General features: G+C 42.2%; 1 protein-coding gene across 3 annotated transcripts in view; it reads right to left on the minus strand.

Moving 5' to 3' along the window:
- Positions 1-1752: 1752 nt before the first annotated feature.
- The window catches only part of shroom1 (shroom family member 1), a 37808-nt gene continuing 15323 nt past the window's right edge, over positions 1753-24237 (minus strand). Inside the window, exons 1-9 of one of the 3 annotated variants that reach the window (XM_032533348.1) lie at positions 16658-16704; positions 10463-13399; positions 10172-10358; positions 8962-9011; positions 7856-8503; positions 7071-7652; positions 6087-6192; positions 4646-4918; positions 1753-2098 (exon numbers count right to left, since the gene is read on the minus strand). In XM_032533348.1, the coding sequence (XP_032389239.1) occupies positions 1844-2098; positions 4646-4918; positions 6087-6192; positions 7071-7652; positions 7856-8503; positions 8962-9011; positions 10172-10358; positions 10463-13179 (4818 nt within the window). In that variant the 5' untranslated portion in view covers positions 13180-13399; positions 16658-16704 and the 3' untranslated portion in view covers positions 1753-1843. Of the gene's footprint in view, positions 2099-4645; positions 4919-6086; positions 6193-7070; positions 7656-7855; positions 8504-8961; positions 9012-10171; positions 10359-10462; positions 13400-16657; positions 16705-24237 lie in introns of those variants that run through there. The other 2 variants (XM_032533346.1, XM_032533347.1) reach the window with 2 other exon arrangements.

Genomic DNA, 24237 nt, shown 5'->3' on the forward strand with positions numbered 1-24237 from the left:
CCATTCACTGGATAACTTTTTATTTTTTTAGTGAGGCCAACAGGTATTATGTCCTGAGGGACAATAACATTTTGATCACTTTATGACTTCAGAGTGAGAGTTTTGTTGAAAACTCAAACTCCAACTCTGAAAGGAGTTTGACTTTCTGTTCAACAACTATTCTCACCCATCACCAGGAACATAATCATTAACATTCATTATTTACACACACAACACACACAACACACACACACACACACACACACACCACCCACACACACACACACACACACACACACACACACACACCACACACACACACACACACACACACACACACACACACACACACACACCACACACACCCACAAACACACACACACACACACACACACACACACACACACACACACACACACACACACGACTGAGTAAAAAGAAATACAATTACAAACACTAATGACAAATATTAAGGTCAAACACGTGCAGTTTCTTAAATGTGAAATTTTCTTTTATATTAGGGGAAAAGTCATTTGATTCAAGAGTGTATTTTCATTCAGGGCTAACAAGAGCTTTTTTAACTGTGTAAATTTAAATAAACTTAAAGGTACAGTTACAGTATGTCTAAAAGGGCCTACACAGTGGAGGTAGAAAATAGAAAATGAGTTTAAGACACCTGAAGTGAAGATTGTGGACTTTCCTCTTCAATACAAAAGTATTTCAAGTATCACATGCCACGTCTGTGACAAAGGGACATTGGGAGAAAATACTCTGTGATATAATTGTTGCTTATATTATAATCTGCTTTAAAGAGGTTTAGCACCTCCTTACAAGGAATCGTTCCAGCATGAAATCATCAAGACTTAACATTACGTATGAAATTAGCTGGAAAGGTATTTGTGCACAATCCTGAATGATGCTGGGTCTGCTCAAGTACTTTTTTTTGAAGAAAAAATATTTCAACATTCCTATTTAAAATTGAAGACAAAAGAATAGAAATATTGTTTAAATGGATGGATTAAGGCTTTCACTTTTTACTTGAGTCTGATTTGAAGAAATGTGCATTTATGTATCATTACAAAGTGCTTTTTTCATTCACCCTTTTTGGTTTTTAGTGCCTTAATTTTAAACACATTTAAAAAGAAAAAAGAAAAAATTCCATCTGCTGTACATTTTACTGACATGACACAGTAAACCGCCCCCATCTCAGGCTTTGCTCTTTCACTGAACCCCTCTCGCAGGTCAAAATACAATCTTAAAGCTTATAAAAGATTTCCACAGGTGCAGATACAGGGCAGTAGCACTACCATCTTATTGAAAAAGGGAAGGACAGTTGCTGAATTGCAAACAAGGGACGCAAAGTTTCCACACAGCGGCTCTGATGGAAAACGTTCCACAGCAACACTAACGTCAAGGCACACATAAAAACTGCTCAGTCATCTGGTTAAATTCAACGGAAACATGTGCGACACATTAGGGAAAAGCCTCCAGGTACACATTGCAGATTGTGCAGACTGACACTGGGCGGAGATTGGGTGAGTGTTCTGGGCACCCTCGACAGATGACAGTCTTTATTGCTCATCTCATGTGCAACCTAGATAGTATGACAGGAGAGCAGCGAGAGGCATGGTGGGTTTCCCAGCAGCCCTGTCAAACTCTTTTAAAGAATAAAAGAAAGTCCTGACAGGGTGAAAAGGGTTGAAGACATCAGATGGACCACTTATGATCCAAGTGAAAAGTACAGCCAAAACTCTCTACATGTCTTTTACAGTCTTTTTAAATAAGCCCGTCCTCCTCTAAGGCAAGTCAAGAAAATAAAAGAAAAGAAAAGAAAGGAGGAATCTGTGCTTTTGTGTTCCTTCCTTCACAGAGGCAGGCTGTTGGAAAGGCCCTCCAGCTGCTCCTCTCCCAGCCTCTGCTTCTCCTCCAGGTCCTTCTGTCGGATGAGCAGCGAGGCCTTGGTCTGGATGAAGCGCCGGTAGTCTTGCAGCTGCTCGGCGGACAGCTGACGTGACAGAAAGGTGGAGACCAGGTTCTCTCTCCGGTCCAGGTTGTCCTTCAGATCTTTGGCGTCCTCCCTCTGTTTGCACAGCAGACGGTGGCGACTGTCCAGAGATTGCTAAGTGCAGAGACAGAGAGGGTAACGAACATGAATTATACCTGATATAGTTCAAAGGTTACATTTCATCTCTCTGTTATTGGACTTTGAACCTTATTGTGGTGTTGGAATCATGCCTTGCAGAGCATTAGACCTGCTAAGTTAAAATCTTGCTGCGAGCAAACTTATACAAATACAGAATTTGAGAGGACTGCTGATAGAAAATGTGAAAATGAAGTGAAATGAAGTGTCATATTTTGGGTAATATTTTTTGTTTCACTTGAAGGTAATATGTTTAATGTAATGGAGAGCTGTAACAGTTGTAGGATTATGTTTCAAATAGCCAAAGGGCAGGAGGTGCAGTGTTTTCTTATGTCAACAGAGGGCAGGGTAGATACAAATGTCATCGAAACCTGGCTGGAGTTTCGGTGAGTCAGTGTAAATACCAGTGTTGCTGATAACAGCAAGAAAACAAATGAGCCTCTAACAAGCTCTCCGTATGCAGCACATGCTTTTCCAGATGGACAAAGAGCCCTTAAGGGAAGAATCTAGAAATGGATCCATGCAAAAATAAATTGATGATGTGAGTACTGGGACGCATGATGAAACGGGATATTCAGAGGGGAGACAAAGCAAGGCACAGAGCTCAAGCCACATCCTGTGACGCAACTCTCGATGTTTGATATAAAGACCTAAATGTCTGACAGTAAATATATTTGAATAAGGGGTATCTACCAGATGCAGCATTACAAAAATGTAGGTTAATATTAATATTAAAATCATAAAATCAAGCCACAAAGTGCAGTACATCAAAAACAATCTCCAAATGTCATGAATGTGATAAAGCATTTGGCTCGAAAAACTGGCAATTAAACACCGATAACATTTTCTGAATTCCAAACAGTGAGAAACCTTGACTCCATTAAAGCCACCCTTAAACGTTTCCCAAGCAGCATGTGTTTGCTCTTCTAAAGTAAACAGAAAGAGAGTATAGCTGAGGGCATGGGAGCTGCCACACACGTCTAACACCCGTGGTCATCTTCATTTATCTAGATGCTAAATAAAACAAACATACAAACGCTGCAGTAAATCATGACATCCGCCGTCTTGCTGACAACATGCCTTTTACTCACAGGTATCAGAGTGTATGTATGTGTGTGTGTGTGTGTGTGTGTGTGTGTGTGTGTGTGTGTGTGTGTGTGTGTGTGTGTGTGTGTGTGTGTGTGTGTGTGTGTGTAAACAACTTCAGAGGGAAAGACAGGAGACTAAATGGGACCATAATACACAGAGCACGGGACTGTGCATGACAGTACATCAGTCGATTTTTATCAAATCTTATTTAACGGATTCAGTTGACCTTTAACCCCAGAAACCAGCCTGAGATTCATTCACAGTATTAGTGCTCTCTGAGAGGAAGACACAGAAACGGCATGGATTTAGATCAGATTCATACAATTTTTGACAGAGAGTCATATGTTGACGTTTCGGCTCCATGCGTTTAATACTTGTCTGATGTGAGATGTGAATACTTACAATGTATATAATAACCGGCTGCTTAAAAACCCAGCACTCATAAGCCATGCTGACTGAAAATCCAAACACAAACAAAAAGCAAAAAATGGATGTTGTAAAAGGCGTATGTGAATTTGGTTGCATTAAAAAAGGTTTCTCTCTTTAGCTGCAGAAATCTTGCATTTTACATCATGTAAAATTTTGGGTCATGGCTCGTACTTAAGAAAGTTCCATTAAAGGGCATGAGATGGCAGGGCCGTGTTCACGCTTGGGGAAATGTGGAAAAGACCGGATAAGGTGGTGGAGACCTCGACTCCAAAAGAAAGAAAAACTTTAGCAATTCTGAAGTGGAGCAAGAAGTTAACGAAAAACGAGACACCATATTTAGTAGAGTTAGCAGTACATACAAAACAGCAAATCAATCCGATGCATGGAATGCAGTTAATCATGCCGTGAACGCTGTATCCGGAGAAGGACGCAGAACTGATGAAGTATATAGGCCTAGTGTATGTGTAGTGTGTATTTATTAAAACTAAAATAATGAAATTAATTCTTTACAAAACACAAAACTAATTATTTTGCGCAAACATGTCAGCTCTCAATTGTTTGTAAGAGAGCTCTTTCTTGAGTGTGCATAGATTCTGTTCTTACCCAAGAACAAATCCCAAATAAAAAAAACATTTGTGAATGCCAGAATCATAGTGAAAATGGCATAAGTGTTCTTAAACGCCACATGCAGCAAAGTGCCCCAGGTTGAAGTTGCCCCAAGTCAAACCTTTGGGCACTGCGTCAAGGACTAAGCCTCTTTATGTGGACGAGTGCTCTACCAGGTGAGCTACCCAGGCATCCAAGGACAGTCCCTGCTGGCAAGTGCATCACCAACAAACAATTATGCAACTTATTTCAGTTTTTTTAGCCGTTTATCATAGCATACAGATATTAAGACTGGCTGTAAGATAAGAGGACTCTTAAAAGGAGAAATGATCTTGCGATAGATCCTCAAAACGTTCATTTATGAAGCCACTGATCTCCAAAGAATAGGTTTTGGTTGCTCACCTTCTCCTCGGCATCTGTGTGTTGGTCCACGGTGCTCAGGGCATTCTGCACCCTGGCCAGCCGAGCAGAGAGGCACAGCAGCAGGTTCACCACCCTCTCCAGGTCTCCTATGAACAGGTTGTACCTCTCCAGCTCCACGGCCAAACAGCGCTCACGGACCAGCACCTGTAGGGCCTCTCCGTGGGCCACGTTCTGCTGAACCTCTGCCTGCAGGGCGCAACGCGTCTCTTCCAGCGAACGCAGACGCTCCTCGATATAGGACGCTAACAGACGCTGGTAATTCAAGCAGAGGAAGTGATGTGTGAGAGATTTGAGGCAATGGTGCTACAGAAGAGATACACATGGTGAAACCGAGCCAAATGTGAAAAAATGTGGACAAAAACATTTTAATTTACTTTAATACTTGCTGGTGTTTACTGTTATAAGATAAAGGCGTAGTGTATCAAGAGGAAATGTGGGAGGCAGTCAGGACGAGGGGGAGGTTATCTGCCAAACCAAACATTTGGCAAGTGGGAGATACTGATAAGAAGCAGACAGTACATCATGTGATAAGCAGTGATGGGAATAACAGCATTATAAATAACGGCGTTACTTTATTCAGTAACGAGTAATTTAATTGATTGCTCTTCCCATCTTAATAACGCCATTACCGTTACTGGCAAAAATTGCGGCGCGTTACGATAATTGGAGCTTTTCTTTTTTAAATCAGACCAACTAGATCTCTGAGCCGAGAGGCAAATACTTTTTTTTACTGTTCTTCCTTGGTTAGTGGTGAGTGCACGAAACAAGCACCTAAATGCTGACGATTGGCTGAGGTTGAGTAAAATTTCATGGTAAGCCAATCAGAGGTAGAGTTGGGCGGGTGTTTGAAAGCACGCATAGACAGGTATGGCGAGCCCAAATGAGAGGCAATAAATATCAAAAGTTCCAAAACATCTATTGTGTTATTAGTTATTTATAATTTGAGTATCGAATTTAGTTATTTTTTGGAAGAAGTAACTAGTAACTGTAACTAATTACTTTTTAAAAGTAACTCTCCCAACACTGGTGACACAGAAGTAACTCAGTCTGAGTCCACTCAAAGCCAAATAGCAACCAGATAGTATTCTCAATAGTCAAAACTGAAATTGTCAATGGAGAAATTGTATTATATTTTTAATTCCGGAACCGGTTGTGGGCAGGACTGTTGAGGTCTATTGTGTTGTTACCAGTAAAGGAATACATTTTTCACAAAAAGGTCTCATTTTGTCATGTCCAGCCATCTTTATAAAAAAGGTTTGTTTCTGTTTTGACTTTGAAAAAAATAATAAAAAGAAATCCCTTTCACCTCTCGGTCATGAGAAATTACTATATTTCATTGTTTAAAAAAAATACACATTACTTGTGCTGGGAGGTAATTTGGAAAAAAAACTTCAGCTATTTTGCATAAATTAATAATTACCTTTTTCTCAGTGATGTCAGCTTTGCTCTGCAGATCTGTACATTGAGGTTTCAGGCTGTCAGGAACAGAAGGACAAGGAGGTTCAGCTCCTTCGACCGTTTCAGCACTAGAAAAAGAAACATGCTTAGGTCAAAAGAGCTTTTTTTACACCCTGTAAAGTGCCACATATACTGTCATCAAATACAGTACAGTATACCCTTATTCACACATTACAAAACTCTGAAATGCAACTGCAAATTTCTCTTTGTAAGTGTGCCTACAGCAGATGTGGGAGTGCATGTACAGCAGTAAGCAGATAGCCATGTGTGTCTGTGCTTGTGATGTCAGTTCTTTGGCAGAAACCAGTATCAAATTTTAAGGAGGAACATTAGGAATTACGAATCTGGAATCATTAACTGAAAATGAACATGGCACTCTAAACACCATTTCAACGCTAAACTAGTTTTAAATATGCGATGGATTATTACTTCCATCTACACAGCTGTGTATGTACTGCACAAGACAAAGTGTTATGTAATGTAGTCACCTGAAAAGATGGAAAGTAGGGCTGCACGATATGAGGAAAATATGCAATACGCGATAACATTTGTTAACATTGTGATAACGATATTACTTGTGATAAATAAACAGATTTTAAAGCGCACTCAGTTCTACCTTACAGTTGCTTTCAGTATTCTTCTAAAATACAACAAATTGCTTGTTGAATTTAAAACCAATGAAATCTTTTCTAACATTCTTATATTGAACAAATTGAATATTGAATTGACAATAACAGGCACCATTAAAAAAAAGACAGTTAATGTGCCGTTTTCTATTGATATTTTTGTTCAACTAATTCAAAGAATCTCAGTGTCTATTGCGATATGTTGCAACCTTTTGCAATATGTACAGTAAAGATAAACTCACACAGTAGTGTGAGTTTATTTTCAGCTACCACAACTGGTTTAACCTTTAAGTGTTGTGTTCAAGGACATTAATGTTTACCTTTCTGCAGCCCCTTTCTGCTCCTGTTTCTTCTTGTAGTGCTCCTCCATCAGCAGCGTGTCTTCAGACAGCAGCTGCTCCATCAGCATCAGGGCTGTCTTACGATTGGCCAGCGGGTAGAGCACTCTGGCCAGTGATCGGTCGGCCTTGACCAACGCTTCTACCAGGTCCTTCCATTTAGGTCTCGCCGCGCTCTCCGTCTCTCCCTCTGGTGTTCCCCTCTCTTCCATCTCCTGCCGTTCTCCTGACTTCTCATCTTCCATTTCTGGATTGTCCTCCTCTTCCGCCTGCTGACTGATGTCTGTGTCAGAGACGGAGGTGCGGGGAGACACAGAGCTTTCACTTGTCTGCGTTGGAGGGGCCGAGCCGGTGGACTCCTCGTCAAAAACGTCTGTTAGCGGCGAAGTCTGGTGTTCTTCTTTGATCTCTTCCTCTGGAGGAAGAATCCACAGCGATGGATCTGTGGTGACGCCGCAGCTCAGAGACACTTCATGGTTGGAATCAGGCTGTGGGGCGTCAGTGCTTGGTTCATCCACCGACTGCTCTCTCTCTGATCCAGTCATAGATGGAGAAGTCCTGACTCTACTAGAAGTTAAACAACTCATGGTTAGGAATCACACCTGAATCACAACTTCTTAAGAGTTTGTCTTAGTCCAGTTGGTGGAAAGGCAATATATTCACATGATGACAATGTCAGGGGGTTGTGAAAGACAGTGGCACATTCAATTAGTCAAATCATTTCACAGAGGAAACAAATGCTGCATTTACACAGAGTCTCATCTTACCTGGTGCTTGGCCTGTTTTCACAAGGAAGCTTTGTCTGGGTGGGGGTGGACAAGGGGGACTTGATCCCCCTCTCACTGGTGTCTGGACATCTGGGGGAAGGTAGGTCAGATGAAGTCTCACTGGGCAGTCTACTGGACCTGATCTCATCTGTGACCGGTCCTTGCGAACCAGAGTGAACCCTGGCCCGGGCAGAGGAACAGGAGGCTGCCGGCGAGGTGGATCGACTTGAGTTCCTTGTTCCTACTGCGGCATCCTCCACAGGTTCGGAGTTCTGCTTCAACAAAGACTTTTTCTGCGTTTGGTTTTGTGTCTGTCCCTGAGTGTTCTTCTGACCAACAATCTCTGGCTCTTTTCCAGCTTGCTCTGTTAGATTTTGTTTCTTCCTCCCACCGTCCTGCCCCTGGGCTTCTCTGACTTCGGCAAAGAATGAAACACCCATCTTGTCTCTGTCTGGTCCTCCTGGTCCAGTCGAATCCCTCCACAGTTGATCTAGCTGCTCAGAACTTTTACTCAGGGCTGATGGTCTTTTTAACTTTGATGCCCCGAGCTCTTCCATGGACTTCCCCCTCTGTGCGACCACACGGACTCGCTGATGGCCCTCAGGGGGCGGCTTTATTAAGGAGTCCTCTGTGGCATCCGACTGGGCACTGACATTGTCAATCAGTATTTAAATGTAAGCCATCAATTCATACAAACTAGGATTACTTTAGAACTTTAAATCAACACCTTATCAAAACTTTTAATTATCACATTTTCATAAGCAAATTCTTTAAAAGCAAATACAAACGCATAATATAAGTGCTCTGGACATGTTTTTTTTGAAAAACTGGCAATAATTGTATGATAGTCCTAGAAATTGCAATATAATTTTGAGAATAGGTCAACTCCTTAAAAATGGTTGATTCCATGAATATTCTTTTACAGCCAATGCCGTTTTAAAGGGATGCTGGTTTGTTGGAGCAGTTGGGTGTTGACTTTCTAGTGCCAAAATGAATCTGAAGTTGAGATTTATAGTCTGTGCCCCAGCACACCCTCACTGACCTGATACTCTCCTGACCTAAAACACATAAAAATGTCCCAATTTGTCTGCAGTGCTGGTACATACCTCCAGGTTTCCATAGTAACTGGTAATGGATCCTCCTCGTAGTCGAGTGCCTACAGACCCAGAATCAGCATTATTAATCGGGTATGAGGACACATACGAAGATTATTTTTTTTTGGATTGTATTGCTCACAATGCACAACAAAAGAACAAAACAAACAATATATACAAACTATAAACAGAAACAATATAGACAGGTTGAGGCAATAGTGAAGTGAAGAGTGCAAAGTATGCAGGAGTAAATTATAATTATGATAGTTATTATTCATATTATAATGGCGCATAGTGCAAAGGGTGCTGGATTAAATAGTATAATGTTATTATACAAGTATTATATTACAATATGAACAGCTCTGAAATAGAGAATGATGAATAAATAATAAGTGGAACCAGTAGACTGATTAGAGCCAGTGTTGCTGGGTTATTGCACAGGAATTGAAAAAGAGCGAAAAGGAAAGATGTAAGTTACACTTGAGACTTAAAAAGGTCCCATGGCATGAAAATGTCACATTTTACGAGGTGTTTTAACATTAATATGAGTTCCCCCAGCTTGCCTACGGTCCCCCAGTGGCTAGAAATGTCAATAGGTGTAAACCGAGCCCTGGGTATCCTGGTCTTCCTTTGAGAAAATGAAAGCTCAGATGGGTCTTGGAATCTATCCTCTTATGAGGTCCTAAGGGGCAAGGTTACCTCCCCTTCCTCTGATTTGCCCGCCCAAAGAATTTGGCCCACCCATGAGAGACAGACATCATGGCATTCAAATGAGGAAAGTGGCAGTTGGTCAAGGCCGCACCCCCAGCCTCCAACTTGCCCCCCCCCCTTAAAAGTTACACACTCAGAAATGGCACACACTAAGGAAAGCTCATTGTGGGACTGACTCTAGTGGCTATAATTTTGCACCAAGACTGAATTTTGGGAAAAGGGACTTCAGATATGGTATCAAGGGACCACTAAGGTCTATATAAAAACATCCAAAGACTACCATGTCATGGGACCTTTAAATTTTTCTGAATTAAATAGCAAAGTATATCAAACAGGTGTGAAATACTACAGTAAAAGCCAGACATGGGTTAATAAATATCTTGTTTTTGTTGAGTGAATTTTTTCTGACTGGCCTGTTGAAATGGAAATTTAATTGGATATACTTGTCATCAGACACTGACTTTAACGTAATATGTGTTAACTGTAACAGTCTCAATTTCAACAGACTTACCTGAAATGCATGTGGTGTGGATGTGGATCTGTTCCTGAGGAAACTAGGTGGTTCTGGTTGGTCCAAGAGACTCTCCACTGAGGCAGACTTTCCGTGAAATGGAGCTTGACTCTCCCTCCATTTGGGTTGATTTGATTGGCTGGCATATTGGCCCGAACAAGACTGAGCTGAGAAGAACTGGGCGTACCTGTTTTGTCAGAATTAAAATAAAACACTTAAATGATTTGTCAATACAAAAAACAACAACATCAAACTATGTATTTTTTTGCCCTATGGCTCTTTTATTCGTACCTGATTGAGCTGGCGGATGAGTCAAGGATGCGGCCTGCAGAGTGGGGTCTGTGGAGTTTCTTCTTGGTGTTTCTGCCTTCATCATTTCCTGATAGTGGCCTGGGACCCCAGTCAAAGGGTTTCTCCCCCAGAGAATGCCTCTGTCTGGATGGAGATGGTATCTGAGGCGTTGGTTGCTGTGGTTCAGCTACTTTTTGGCCCGTCTTACGCTCCATGTACTCCACCAGGGCCTTCTGTTGCAGATGTTTTAAGCTTGTCTTTGACGCACCAGAGGCTGAAAGTGCTCTACCTCTTGTCTCAAACATCTTCCGCCGTGCTGCAACCAGTCCCTGCTCTCCTTGCTGCACACGTTCCTCTCCCTGGCATTCAACTGCAAACGGGCTGTCATTTTCGTTGCCAAATGAGCGGCATGCAGAGTGGATGGGTGCTCTACCAAGCTGGTTGAGTTTCTCTGGTTCAGAGTAGCACATCTTCTTTTGCTCTGGAGTCAATCGCTTCCTGCCTCCAATACGTGCTACCTGGGGCATGGCCACATTCGCTGGTCTCCCGTTTTCCTTTTTCGTCTCTTTGTCTATCTCCTCCTGACTCCCCCTGACGTCTTCTTTTATGCTCCCCCTCTCTGTTTCCTCAGAGGTCACAGAGGGAGTGAGTGTATCTGTGGAAGTCTCAGAGTCCTGTGATGGGGTGAAGGTATGAATCACTGTAGGTCTCAGCTCCGGTTTTTGCCTGATACGGTGCGGCCATGACAGCTGCAGGTCTTTCCTTTTAAATGACGTCTCCCTTAGGACTTTTGACTGGGCATCCTTCAGCTTTTCTTTGTAGTACTTTTTAAATGAGTCGTCCAGGGTGTTACAGTCAACAGAAATAACTTCCCCTCTATCGTTCTTGCTCGTGTCACTTTTTGGAGGTTTCTGCGTATCGCTAGTAGCCACGTCTCCATGACCCGTTTTGTTTGGAATTGCATCCTTGCTGTTTATACTGAAATCAGCATCCTTTTTAGGCTGTGACGCTGCCCTGCCGGCTCCGGTGAGGTGGTAAAGAAGTGGGGTAGTTTCTTTGTTTATCTTCTCGCTGGCAACATCCCTCAAAGGCTGCCGTTTCCCTCTCTTTGCCTGCTCCTCTCTCTTGTGTTGGTTGGGCTGTTCATTGTTTATCAGTGAGGTGAACTCAGTCGTTTGTTTAGTTGAATTAGGTGGGCAGTTTCTGTCGGGTCCACAGTAGAATATAGGGTTGTTGGCAGTGTGGCGGCCAATATCTCGACTCTGCATCATGTTGATTTCTTCTAAACTGTCAAAGTTTAGAGAGGACTGCGTCGATATGAGGGATAGTCTGTGATTCTCCTGATCCTGGCTTCTGGAGGACAGGTCTTTGCTCTGGGAAGTGAAAGTCTCTCTCTCATCTGGAATCACACCACTGGAAGATTGAGAGCTCTCTTGGAGAGGTCTAAACAAATTATCCATTGTGCTGTGACATCTTTCTTTTTCTCTTAGTCGGTGTGTCTCCAACCCAGTGGAGCTCTCACTCCTAGCCTCAAACCCAGACACAGATGCAGAGTGTGTCCTCATACCAGATTCAGACAGCTTACACACTCCCGTCACAAAGTAGAACTGCCCCTTATGCTGGATGCTGCTATTGATAAAACTCTGACCAGCATTCCAGGGGCTGGCAGCTCGGCTCGGCTCTGAACCAAGCCAACCATGGGCCGAGTGCGCCCTTTGGCGCTGACTCTCAAAATGGCTACTGCTTCCACTTGGCTTGTTGTGATGGTCTTCATTGTATCCACCACTGCTCGAAGGCTCTCTGGGTTTCAGGTGCTCAGGTTGACTCGTTCCTAGGGGAGGTGATCGACTTAGGATGTTCATTGATTTCTGCTGCTCAGAGGCAGCCTTGCTATCTGTGATGAAAAGATATTCCGGGTTTAACGCCACCTTTGTCTGATTGTTGGGCTGGAGGTGGGGGCGGTAGCTTGGCAGCTGCTGGGCCTGTGGCTGTTGTTGAGAGCCCCTCCAAACTGAGTAGACTGGGTCAGAATTGAAGCTTGATTCACCTGTATCTGGGATAGCCATTTCAGGTTTTGGGGCATTCAGATCATGGGGCTGTGAATGGAGTCGATTGTGGGGTCTGGGTTGCTGTTGAGGCTGTGGCTGCTGGGGTTGAAACTCAGTACCTTGATGGTGGACCCTGCTGTTTTCCAAGTTTTTTGTTGCTATGAAACTATCCAGGCGTGCTGGGATTGGAGGAGGACGGACAGGAGGGTAAGCACCTTGGGATAGTGACCCCAAATGCACCACTTTTTTAGAGAGTGCTTTATTGTTTGTATGGAAACTCTCGTTGTGGTGGTTTACATTGGTGCTGGTATTGTTGTGAAACTGCTGTGAGATAGCTTCCACAGAGCGATAGAGCTGGTCCATGGTCTTGGAGTCAGATTGCACAACCTGGGTCGGATGGTAAATAGACTTCACGTACTTAAGATCAGCATAGTGGCTGAAGGAGCTGGACTGTAGGTCGTCTGGGAGAAATGGAGAGGGGTAGTCTGGGGCAGTGGACCCACCAGAGAAGGAGCTGTAGGCAGAGTCTCCTTTGCCGTGTTGGTGGTGGGAAAGTTGGTCGGCGATGCTGCTGTTGGACTTGGCTGGGGAGAGCCGGCTGACGGACAGGCTCAGAGGATGCAGGTCCAAGTTGCTCATTCTCTCAAAGTGGAAGTTGAAGGATTCCATGGAGGACTGGGGCGGATGGCAGGAAGGGAAGGGCGGGGTTTGTAAATGTGTTGTACGTGTATGTGCGCTGATGCATGTGTCTTCCTTGTGGGTGAAACGGGGGAAATTACAACAAACACATTTGCACCAGGTTGTCCGTCACGCTTGCCGCTAACTAGGTCATTTTCCTTCCTCCTTTTTGTATATTCAAAGCCTTTTCAAACGGTCAGCTCAGTAGTTCCTGGGGGAGAAAACACAAACAGCACAAACTGGTTATCAGTCAGTCAGGCAAAATGTGTGTACAAACAGCAATTGATAAAAACAGAGACTGACCGATACTAAATAAATCATGTGGCTTTGTGTAGTCTCAACAAACATCTGATGACATAGCGGTTTTGATTGCTTTGCGATGCCATGACAATTTCACACAAACACAATTGTTTGTATACGATTGTCAACTTGGCATGTCCACTATGTTAACACACAAACACTCAAACACACAAACAGCTACACCCCCACATTAATGAAAAACACCTTCATACATCATCTAAACTATTTAATGAGATTTTTTTATTCTTTTTTTTTTTTTAATCAGCTACCCTGCAAAGATAGAAACTTTCTGCAAGGTGCTTTCTGCTCAAACACTATTAATATGCCAGAAAACAGTAAGCCACCAGTGAAAAATCATTGTCTGGCATTTCTAGGTCAAATTCCTCTAGTGGAAAAATTATGCTCCACCTGTTATAAAGTTGTAAATACAAATCATATACCTTCCACTGATGTTTTTACTTATTATTTTTTTCCCCAGTAGAGAACTGTTTGTGCCTTCCCAGCAGAGTGCACGTGCTGGTACCTGGCAACACCAAGGGAAAACTTTTTAACCTTTCCTAGGTATGACTCCAAGGGTATTTTAACTCAGGTTTAAATCTTTATTAGAATAAAGTTTATTAAACTATTATTGTTCTTCATTAATTTAGGATATCTCCTGTGCTTTTCTTGTTCACTCGTACCTTCTTTTTACAGGTCCCATGACATGGTGCTCTTTAAAAGGACTTTAAAATTCCATTCCAACAGGCCAGTGAGAAAGAAATTCACTCAACAAAAACAAGATATTTATTAACCCATGACTGGCTTTTACAGTAGTATTTCACACTTGTTTGATATACTTTGGTATTTAATTCAGAAGAATTTAAAGGTCCCATGACATGGTGCTCGTTGGATGTTTTTATATAGACTTTAGTGGTCCCTTAATACCATTTCTGAAGTCTCTTTCCCAAAATTCAGCCTTGGTGCAGAATTACAGCCACGAGAGCCAATCTCACAATGAGCTTTCCTTAGTATGTGCCATTTCTGAGTCTGTAGCTTTGGAGGAGGAGAGGGGGGGGAAGGCAAGGTGGAAGCTGGGGGTGCGGGCCAAATTCTCTGGGTGGGCAAAGCAGAGGAAGGGGAGGTAACCTTGCCCCTCATGACCTCATAAGGGGAAAGATTTCAGATTGGCTAATCTGAGCTTTTATTTTCTCAAAGGCCGAGCAGGATACCCAGGGCTTTGTTTACACCTATCGCCATTTCTAGCCCCTGAGGGACCAAAGGCAGGCTGGGGGAACGCATATTAATATATAAAAAAAAACAAAAACAAAAAAACAACAACCTCATACCGTGAAATTTCCATGCCATGGGACCTTTAAAGGTCAAAAGGATTTTACAGTTTGAAACGTGTTTGGAATCAAAAGAAAAAAGGTTACAGTACAATGGTCAACAAGGTAGTGTCAAAATTAGTGAGCAACTAACAATTATTTTTATTATTGATTAATTGTTTGGTCAGAAAATGGTGAAAAATCCCACTGATCACAAGGTTTTAAGTCTTTTTATGTTTCACAGCTCACACGGTTACAACAGCTTGGTTTTGTGGGGCAGTACTGTTAACCACCTGTTGGAGGAGTCTGTGCCATTTTGCATCAACAAGGCCTCTAATTAAGAGCCTCGAGGTTGCAGCACACGCGAAAAAATTTCAGGAATTCTATATAGAGCTAGAGAAATCTGGGAGGATTAGTCAGGTGACAGATGTATAATGCCTTTTCAACAGCACTGTGACCCGTAAAGACTTTTCTACCTTTTCTCTTTATTGTTCCTGGGACAGAAGCATTTGCTTTACCCATTTCTTGCCAAATCACCTAAAATGTAATAATTTGGGCAGGATTGCATTTTTGACTTTGGAATTTTCAGAGCATTAGGAAACCTTTACAGGCTATTTTTTTCTGTGTTAGAAGCTGTAGTGTTTTGCGGATTGCTGTAAAGACAATGAATGTCCACAGTAAATATCAACCAATAGAATATTTGCATACACCACTTAATCAATAGTCTTTAGGCCTTAACTAAGTCTGCTGCAGCACTTATTCCACGGGCCATTTGCTTGAGCTGGCATGAAACTTTTGATGACCGAAAACCAATTCACTTTAATCTTGACTTCAGTCTATGGTGGGTTTCTTCAAACTTCTCTAGTACATTTTTCACAAGTTTCCCTATTCACTGTAAAAGTACATAGACTTTAATAACTTATAGGGATGCAATTCCTACAATTCTGTTACACAAAGAAAACCTGCCGCCATCATCAGCTATCCAAAAAGTTCTCTCCAGCACAGAAACTAGCCCCTTAAAGTTAATGATAGGTTTAAGCTTCACGGTGGACTCTAACGACAGAGTAAATGTAGGCTTCTCTCTCCATGACCTGCATGCCTCTCCATGACTTTGTCATCAAGATGAAACTACATACCTGTCATGCATACATAAAAGGTCAATGTTGCCAAACACTGCAGTATGAAAGTTGTGCCTTAGCATTAATGGAGGTGCAAGAACTGTGTTTTCTTATCGATCAAATATAGATTTCCTCAGATAAATGACCGCTTTGTAACTTAGACTGACAACTGAAACCTCCTTTGTAATCAATTCTAATGAGTAACACTTTCCCCGTATTGCCATGTTTGTTGGACGAGCTTAAAAACCCAAATCAAAGATGATCCTAGGTGGTCGTTTTGCATACACACAAAACCCGCTTCCCTCCTTTCAAACTACAGTGTTAAGGATTCCATGTGTTTATGAAGGGCCTTCGGATCTGTGGTGTGTCTCTGTATGTGTGGTTTCCAGCCCTCCTCTTGCCTCTGCGAACAGAGAGAGAGGCTCCCAAACAGGGGAGCGCTGAAGTGGAAGTGATGGAGGGGACAGGCAGTGACAAAATGTACAGAGAGGAGAAAGGGAGGGAGGGAGGGAAGGAGGGAGGGTGAGGCAGAGGGTGACCGGCCCAGACAAATACCCTCACACGCAAACCACAACAACAAGAGACAAGATAACTGAACAATGACAGCAGGAAAGCTGAACACAAGTCGGAAGGCTGGATCAACAGTCACAGTAGCAAGTCAGACTGGGAGCTGCTCAGAGATGTGTGAATGAACTTTAAGAAACTTAAGAGAGCACTGTTGGCAAGAAAGAAAGAGAAAAAACTCACCCAAACTTTGAGTCTAAGTTGCTGACCTTCCTGATTTCCATTTGAAAAAGAAACAAGTTTCAATTTAAATAAGGATTTGCTGAATGATTTCCATCCATGTTTCTTTGTCAGAACCTCTTTCTTTCTCTATGAGAGGGACCAGACTAAGTAACCAGGAGAGCTAGATATTAGAGGGAAGACTTTTAGAAAGTCCCTTCTCCCCCCACCGAGACCCGAGGCTGCTTAGCGGGAGCCACTGATTGGCCAGCCGATGACGTCCGGCTCTCCGATGCACAATGAGCGCAGCGGAGGGAATATTTCACTGCCGCAGATAGCTGCTAGTGCTGCCGGCCGCCTGAACAACAGAGAGAGAGGGCAGGAAAAAAAGAGGCCTCGCATTCCTGGCTGGCTTCAAAGACAGAGCAGAGACCGGGTGCCATTCATTCCCAAGGCCCTGAGCCCGGCACATGGAGACTAGCCAAGGCAGGAGGGAGGACGGTGGAAGGGAGGGGGTAGTTGTGGTGGGGCTGGTGGGTGGATGGGTGACCTCCCAGCCTCCACCCCAAAAAAACTGTCACAAAGACTAACTATCCCCCACCATCACCCTCAATTTCTCTCTCATTCCTAACAGCTATTAGTCTCCCCTGTTTTCTTCTTTTCTTTAAAACCACTTTAAAACCCTGGTAATGCCAGTTATAAAGAGGAAGCCTAATCAGTAACCAACTGCAGAGATGTCTAGTAATATCTTCTGCTGTGAGACTGATATGTGGTTCAGCATTACAGTAATTTGTTGTAGAAACATTGCGTTTAATTTGTGTTGTAATCGCCGTACCACTGATTGGAGATTTTTCCAAAGGTAAAAGAATAGCTATACACAATGTGATAAATGAATAATTAAATTGATAATGACACTTTTAATGGTGGGCTTTATTACATCATAAAGATTTAGTGACAAGTATGTTAACTGAAAATATAGGTATAGGTATCTAAGATTTAAGCATCTATTGGTCTTCTTCACGGGTCAAACCAGCTCTCAATGACACCATCAGCTTTGAAAACTTCTGTGTGATTGTCTAGTGTCGGACAAAGACCCTAGTTGCCCTCTCTATTTTTTTTTCCTATGGTGGCTGGCAGTGCTCCAGCCCAGCTACGCAGAGTCAGTGTTACTGTTAGCACAGCGTCAGACAAAGTGGTGCAAAGAGCAGCATCAATCAGTCTGCCTACATGCACATCAATATTCCACTATTATTCTAAATATGACAATACTCCAAATTTGATACATGTCATATGAACAGCATATTCCGATTGGATATTCCAAATAAGGCCTTTTCTCGAATTTAGCATTTTCCGATTACGACATGGGTTATTCCGGTATTATTCGGGTTTTAGAAGGAAGGCTGCAGACCTGATGAGAAGGAGAAACACAACGACTTTTAAACATTATCAACAGGTTTTTGGATATTCACACACACATCTCTACTTCAACCTTCCCAAGAAGCTGGTTACAAGGAATAAAAGGAGAAAAAGACATTTTAAAAATTGTTTTAGCACAACTACACGTAAACGGGACTATTAGTGGAATACTCACTTTCATTAGCCGGAATAAGAGCAAAAATCTGAATTTTATGCGCACGTAAACGCATTCAGTGTCATGTTGTTGGTTTTACTGCTGACTCCCCTTGATGACAACATAACCTCTTTGTAATGGACAAATGTACAACAGACAGAGAGGGAGAGATGCATTTAAACCTGATTATAGAATTCATGTGTAGATTTGATATTAGTTTTCAAGATGAAAAATTAAACACCTGAGCTGTAAGAGTAATACAGGCAATAACTGCAGCCAGACCTTAAGATGGCTGCAGTTATTGAGTCTGACACTTTAAAGAAATGTGAAGGCATCATTTAACATTTGTATAAGTACTCTAAAAACAATATCAAATTTAAAATGAATACAACCTGATCCCTTTGTGGCCAGCAAAGAAGCTTTCTTTTATTGTGAAGGCTGATACCCGATTGCTGTGCTGGACATTGTGAGAGAGATCAGCCGATTACCTTTAAAATAATGTACAGCATTTATGTCCCTTAAGTTACTTTCCACACATGATTGCAAGAGAGCTCCATAACAGGGGGTCAACATTAAATAGGGACCTGTAAACAAGGAAAAGCTCATGGCCACTTTCTGCCTGGCAACTGAGCTAAGTACTACACCATGGTGGTGGGGAGGACAGAGTATGACTTAAGAACAGTAAGAATTTAAAGACCATTTGTTTTTAAAAGAAATCCAACGAGGTCAGAGAAGGTGTTAGGCAAGGACACATTTTTGTAAAGAATTTGATTTATAAACCAATTCGTGAGAGAGAGAACATTGGGTGAGGCTGATAGGGAGAGAGACGAATGAAGGATGGGAGGAGGAGGGGGGCGGGTGTTAAATTCTTTCAGATTTCTTTTCTTTGGTCTTTCATTGGTTGGTTCATTATGTGTTCCAGCGTGACCTTCCCAATGCAGCCACGAGACTGGACCGCCAGGTGTCTTAACCCTTGTGTCGTCTTCCCGCCGGCCGTGCAACGTTTTGTTTTTCTGGGTCTGAAACCTTTCGATCGTCTTTTTCAACATCTTTGTTTTTCACCTTGATGTTTTTGTCAATTTCTTTCTGCGCCTTTTTACGTTTTTCTGTGTTTTTTCCTCCCACAATTTTGAAGCTTTTTTGGACATCTAAGTCCCTTTTTTTCAATGGTCTGTCATAGAAAAAGGTTTTGGAATGCTTTTTAATTGAACAAAACATCTAAATTTAAAGAAAGCAGTGGGCTGGTCATTTATTTTAATTGTTGTGTGGAACAATCCGCGTTATTTTTCTGAAATTTTGGTTTTTGGAAGTTTTCAAAATGGGTCAAATTTGACCCGAGGACAACACAAGGGTTAAAAGGAAAAGGCAGAAATGATAGAGAGATAGACAATCTAGAAACAGCAAAGTACAGGATGATAAGAAGACGCAGCCGAACCCCAAGATTGAAAGGTGAAATGACACAGATGAGAGAGAGAGGAAGACAAAAGAGTACAAGCAGGAAATTCGGGGCCTATAGTGACTGATGCCATGGTAGCAAGCCAACCAACTAGCAAGCCAAAACCAATAAGCTTGTTAGCCCTGCTAAATCTGCTGATTAAGATGATGGGTTGACGGACCTCTAAATGGATTGTTCCTTAAAAATACTGCTAGCCCTGTTTTTCTCAAACAGAAGCATTCACTAGTGAGAAATTAAACTAAATTAGACTTTAAATCTACTCAGTAGAACTAATACACATCGAATAAGGAAAAACAGTTTTAATTAATGACATTAATAATGGTTGCCATCCATTTACTGTACATTTAGGAAAACCTGGTTCACAAAAGGTATTTTAGACTGGTCTGTAGTGTTAGGGAAAGACCTAATGGTGCTTTAGACTAGTCTAATAAAGTTAGACAGTTTCACAAAAATAAAGACTGCAGTAGTGTATTGGAAATATACAGCAGCTAGGACATGGTCAGTCATTTTAATTTACCCGAAGAAACTATCCTGAGCCTGACTGACAAGTTAGCAAAACTACAGATTTTTTTCTACTGAATGTACTGAATTTTCCCAATAAAATGTTGTTATAACTGTTTGATATTTCCAGAAATATTCTATTCTCTGAATTCTGACTATTAGTTAGAGCTCAGCCAACATCAAATTTATCTTTGGGAAACTGGCCCTGCGAATTGTGCAAGCTTACTGATTGGAATTGCTTACTGAGAAGCTATTGTTAACGTTAAAAATGGCTTCTGCGTTCGTCCTGCAATGACAAATCAAGATGTCTGCTGCAATAAATGGTCTACATACAATGTGATTTTCTCTTTTGCTGCTATCCCAAAAAATATCTCTCAAAAAACACAAACAGGAGGAGAATGACAAGTAGATCAGCTTCACTGTCATTTCAACTCATTGATAACAGTTGATTCCGATTTGAATACTTTTGCACAACTTAATTATTCAATTATACTGAACTAAAGGTATCCTGGTGGCAATGAGGGTAGCTCTGTCAAAACCAGCACAATGCACCATGGGAGCAAAACAAGGCTGACTAGGCTGTATGAAGACTATTGCCTTTAACTCTTACAGTACATGCTGTTTATGTTTATCTTACTATAGGACAGAAAAGTCCAAACCATAAAAGACCAGACTCCTCAAGGGCAGATTATTGACTCAAAAGGGAAATAAAAAAACTAAATATTTCGTTTGACCGTTTGGCCCATGCAGGCCTTCAACAAAATGTGAACCATTATTTTCTCTACTTAATAGAGTAAAAAGAGTGTTGTCTAATCCTACGGTCTCTGTACAGTGTCCTTAGATAATGTCAGTTATAATTTGGCACTATATTTAAAATGGAGTTGAATTGAATTACTCAAAATGTACAGCATGCATAGTCCTTGGCTCTTCATTAAATATCAAGGTAGGCTGAAGAGACTTAACACAAGCCACTGGAAACATATCCCAAATCTTTACCTTGTGTCTTCAAATGAGAGATTTAAGTGCCCATATTATTGGATTTGGACAACCTAGTTCACCATAATCTACAAAAGAACTACTTACATGTCCCTGTTCTGCAGGTATTCCACAAGTGTGCCCTTGTTTAGAAAAAGTCTCCCAGCTAATCCTGCCTTGGAGTTGGAAAAAGAGTTATCTGGTTTATGTGATCTTACCTAGAACTGCGATGTGCAACTCCCAACAAAAATAGTATAGAAGTGAGATGTCTCACCTCTCCCCCTCCCTCCCTGTCCTTTCCTTACTGCTCTTCTCCCTTCCCCCTCCTGTCCGCTCGCCCCTCCCCCTCCCTGCCTCCTCTCCTTCCTCCCCCCCCTTTCCCCTTATATTTGTTGTTTTCGTCCTATCCCTCTCCTCCCCTTCTCCCCCTCTGCTGCTCCTTTGTGCGCTCCTTTGTCCCTTCCTCTCTCCTTCCACCTCTCCCGCGCCTTCTTGCTCCCCCCCTTTCTCCTCCCTATCCTCGTTCTTGCCGCCCCCTTTCTTCCCCTCTCCATGCCCCTTCCCCCTTTCCCCTTGCCTTTGCCTCTGTCCCTCTCCCCCCCCCCGCTTCTTCTCCTCCCGTTCCTCCTTCCTCCTATCTTCCCCCCTCCCTCTCCTACTCTCTCCCTCCTTCCCCTCCCCCCCCCCCCCCCACTCTGTCTCTGTTGCCTCCCCCTCCCTCCTTCCCTTCTGTAGCTAAAACAGAGACCTAAACACAGGGTGAAAAAAGGAGCAGAAGAAATGTGCAATACAACAAAAATACAGAGTTTTTTGAAAATGAAACCATGTAAACCTATTCTGGTACAACCTTAAAATACAATTACAAACCTGAAAATTAGCATAATATGGACACTTTAAAAACCGTTAGCATAAACGGGAGGCATCACACAAGCACAAACACTTCACTTCTGAACTCTAAGTCTCCCAGAGGACCTGAAAGACATCATTCCTATTGTCCCCGATCAAACAGAAACAGAGAGGAAGCCGTTTTTGAAAAGGTGGAAGTGGTCGGGTGTTGAGCACTGACATAGAAAAGCATCCATTACCGGGAAAGGGAAAGCCGTGTTGCCATGCGATGTTATCACCACAACGCATGCAGTGCAATTACTCCTCTGTGTGTGTGTCAAACACAGAAAAAGACAGAGAGATTCAGCATGTCTATGTGCGTGTGCAGTGGTGAGAAACTGGGGCTTGGTGTTGCTGGGCAGTGCTCACACCGGTGTCTAAAATCTCTAGCTGACCAACACAAGCTGTCACACTCTAATAAGCTCTGCATTCCTGCCTTGATCTGGCCTAAACTTCACATTGCTACACCTAAATTAACCAACATGTCTACTAAATGCATAATAGTGCATTTGTAACTACAATACTTGCTTCTTCTGTAATTGCAGGGCTGCAAATTGCTAACAGCCCTGCCATCTGTGTTAAGCTTCTAGTTAAGAAATAAATGCTTGTATAATGACACACACACACCCATACACACAAATGCAACCGGGTCAATAAGAGTGTATGAATAATATTCTCCTTTATAAAAAACAACAACAGTTACGCATTCTTTGTCCCCTCTGGTCAACCAGTAACTAGGAAGTGCACCGGGCCTGGCCACTTCAAGCTTTAAAACTGAACACAGGGCTCTGTCAATGATACACTTATTATTCTGAGAAGAGAATTACTTTTGTATTAAGGACCGCCATGGGGGCTACAATATGATCTAGACATGGTGAGTTTAATGGGATACTGTAGGAATTCCTACGCACTAGAATAGTACAGGGCTGCAGGGGATGGGATTTTTGTTTGAGTGTAGGTGCGTTTGGTCTAAAAATGGGCCGTGCAAATTCATTATTACTGCAGCATGTTGTTTTCAGTCTTTGGTATGTGTATTAAAATCTGAGAATATACTGATCTGGATCAAAGTCCCATGTAGAATGATTATAAAACGGACCATTATGGAAGCAATTGTACTTCCAGGAACTGAATACCAAACTGAACGTTATATAAGTGTAATGTCACACACAGTTTTATACATTAAATGCATGTTTATTTTAACATGCGGGAAAAAAACACCATCCATTTGGGAAGGAACCAACAACGTTTCCTTGATGCGAGGTGGTATCTTCTGATGTCAGCAGAAAGATGACCCATGCCCAACACACACCTGACCTTAATGCTGCGTTCCAGGCAACCCGTAACTTGTGTTTTCACAACCCTCTACCCGTGACAGTGCCCTGGAACAGCAGTTAAACCTGTAATGTACTACTTGTGAACTTGTATCAGATCATTTCCCCTCGTACACCCAGTTACAGTTTGGACGTCACACACACACAAACAACAACAATGTCAACCCCTGTACATGCTACAGACGCCGGTGATTAACAGTGAGAAAAAGAAATAAATAGGCAACGTAACATTGTAATCAAAACGTACATGTTTTTAAATGAAGCCCAAAATATGTTGCAAACTAGAAATCTAACGCTAGCTAGAAGGGTTTCTTGTGAGTTTGCCTGGAACGTTACCAAATCGTGAGTGGTGACTTGAAGTTGGAACTTATGGGCTAAAAATTGTGTCTGGAATGCAGCATAAGGCTCGAGGATCACATCAATCTCCAAAATATACCTTATTCAAAACAAATGTGTGATACCACCAACAACAAGGCAGCCTCAGTGACAAAAAGGGCCAGGGCAAGGTATGGGTGAAAGAAGGAAAAACACAGAAAGTGAGAAAAAAAGAGACGGCCTGGCAGGAAGCTGAGGACAAACACCACAGGAAACAAAACACAATAACAAATGACCCTCTTGCCCTTTAAAGGTGGGAAAAGTCTCAATGACTGCATCATTTCGGGGAAAAAAATGTGTACCGTAAAAAAAAGCATCTATTGTTCTTGGATCCCCAGTGCCTATTTTAGCTTAGGCCTCATCTCTCCACAGACACACTGTCTGCAGCCTAAGCAGGGCAGAAAATATAAAGCTTTGGTCTTCACCTGAAATTAATTTCTTTGGGCAACATCTGGCAACTGCCCCCCACTACCTTTGCATAGTTGTTTTTTCCTATACTCAATTGTTTAGT

Source organism: Etheostoma spectabile, chromosome 13 (genome assembly GCF_008692095.1).
Source record: "Etheostoma spectabile isolate EspeVRDwgs_2016 chromosome 13, UIUC_Espe_1.0, whole genome shotgun sequence".
NCBI lineage: Eukaryota > Metazoa > Chordata > Actinopteri > Perciformes > Percidae > Etheostoma > Etheostoma spectabile.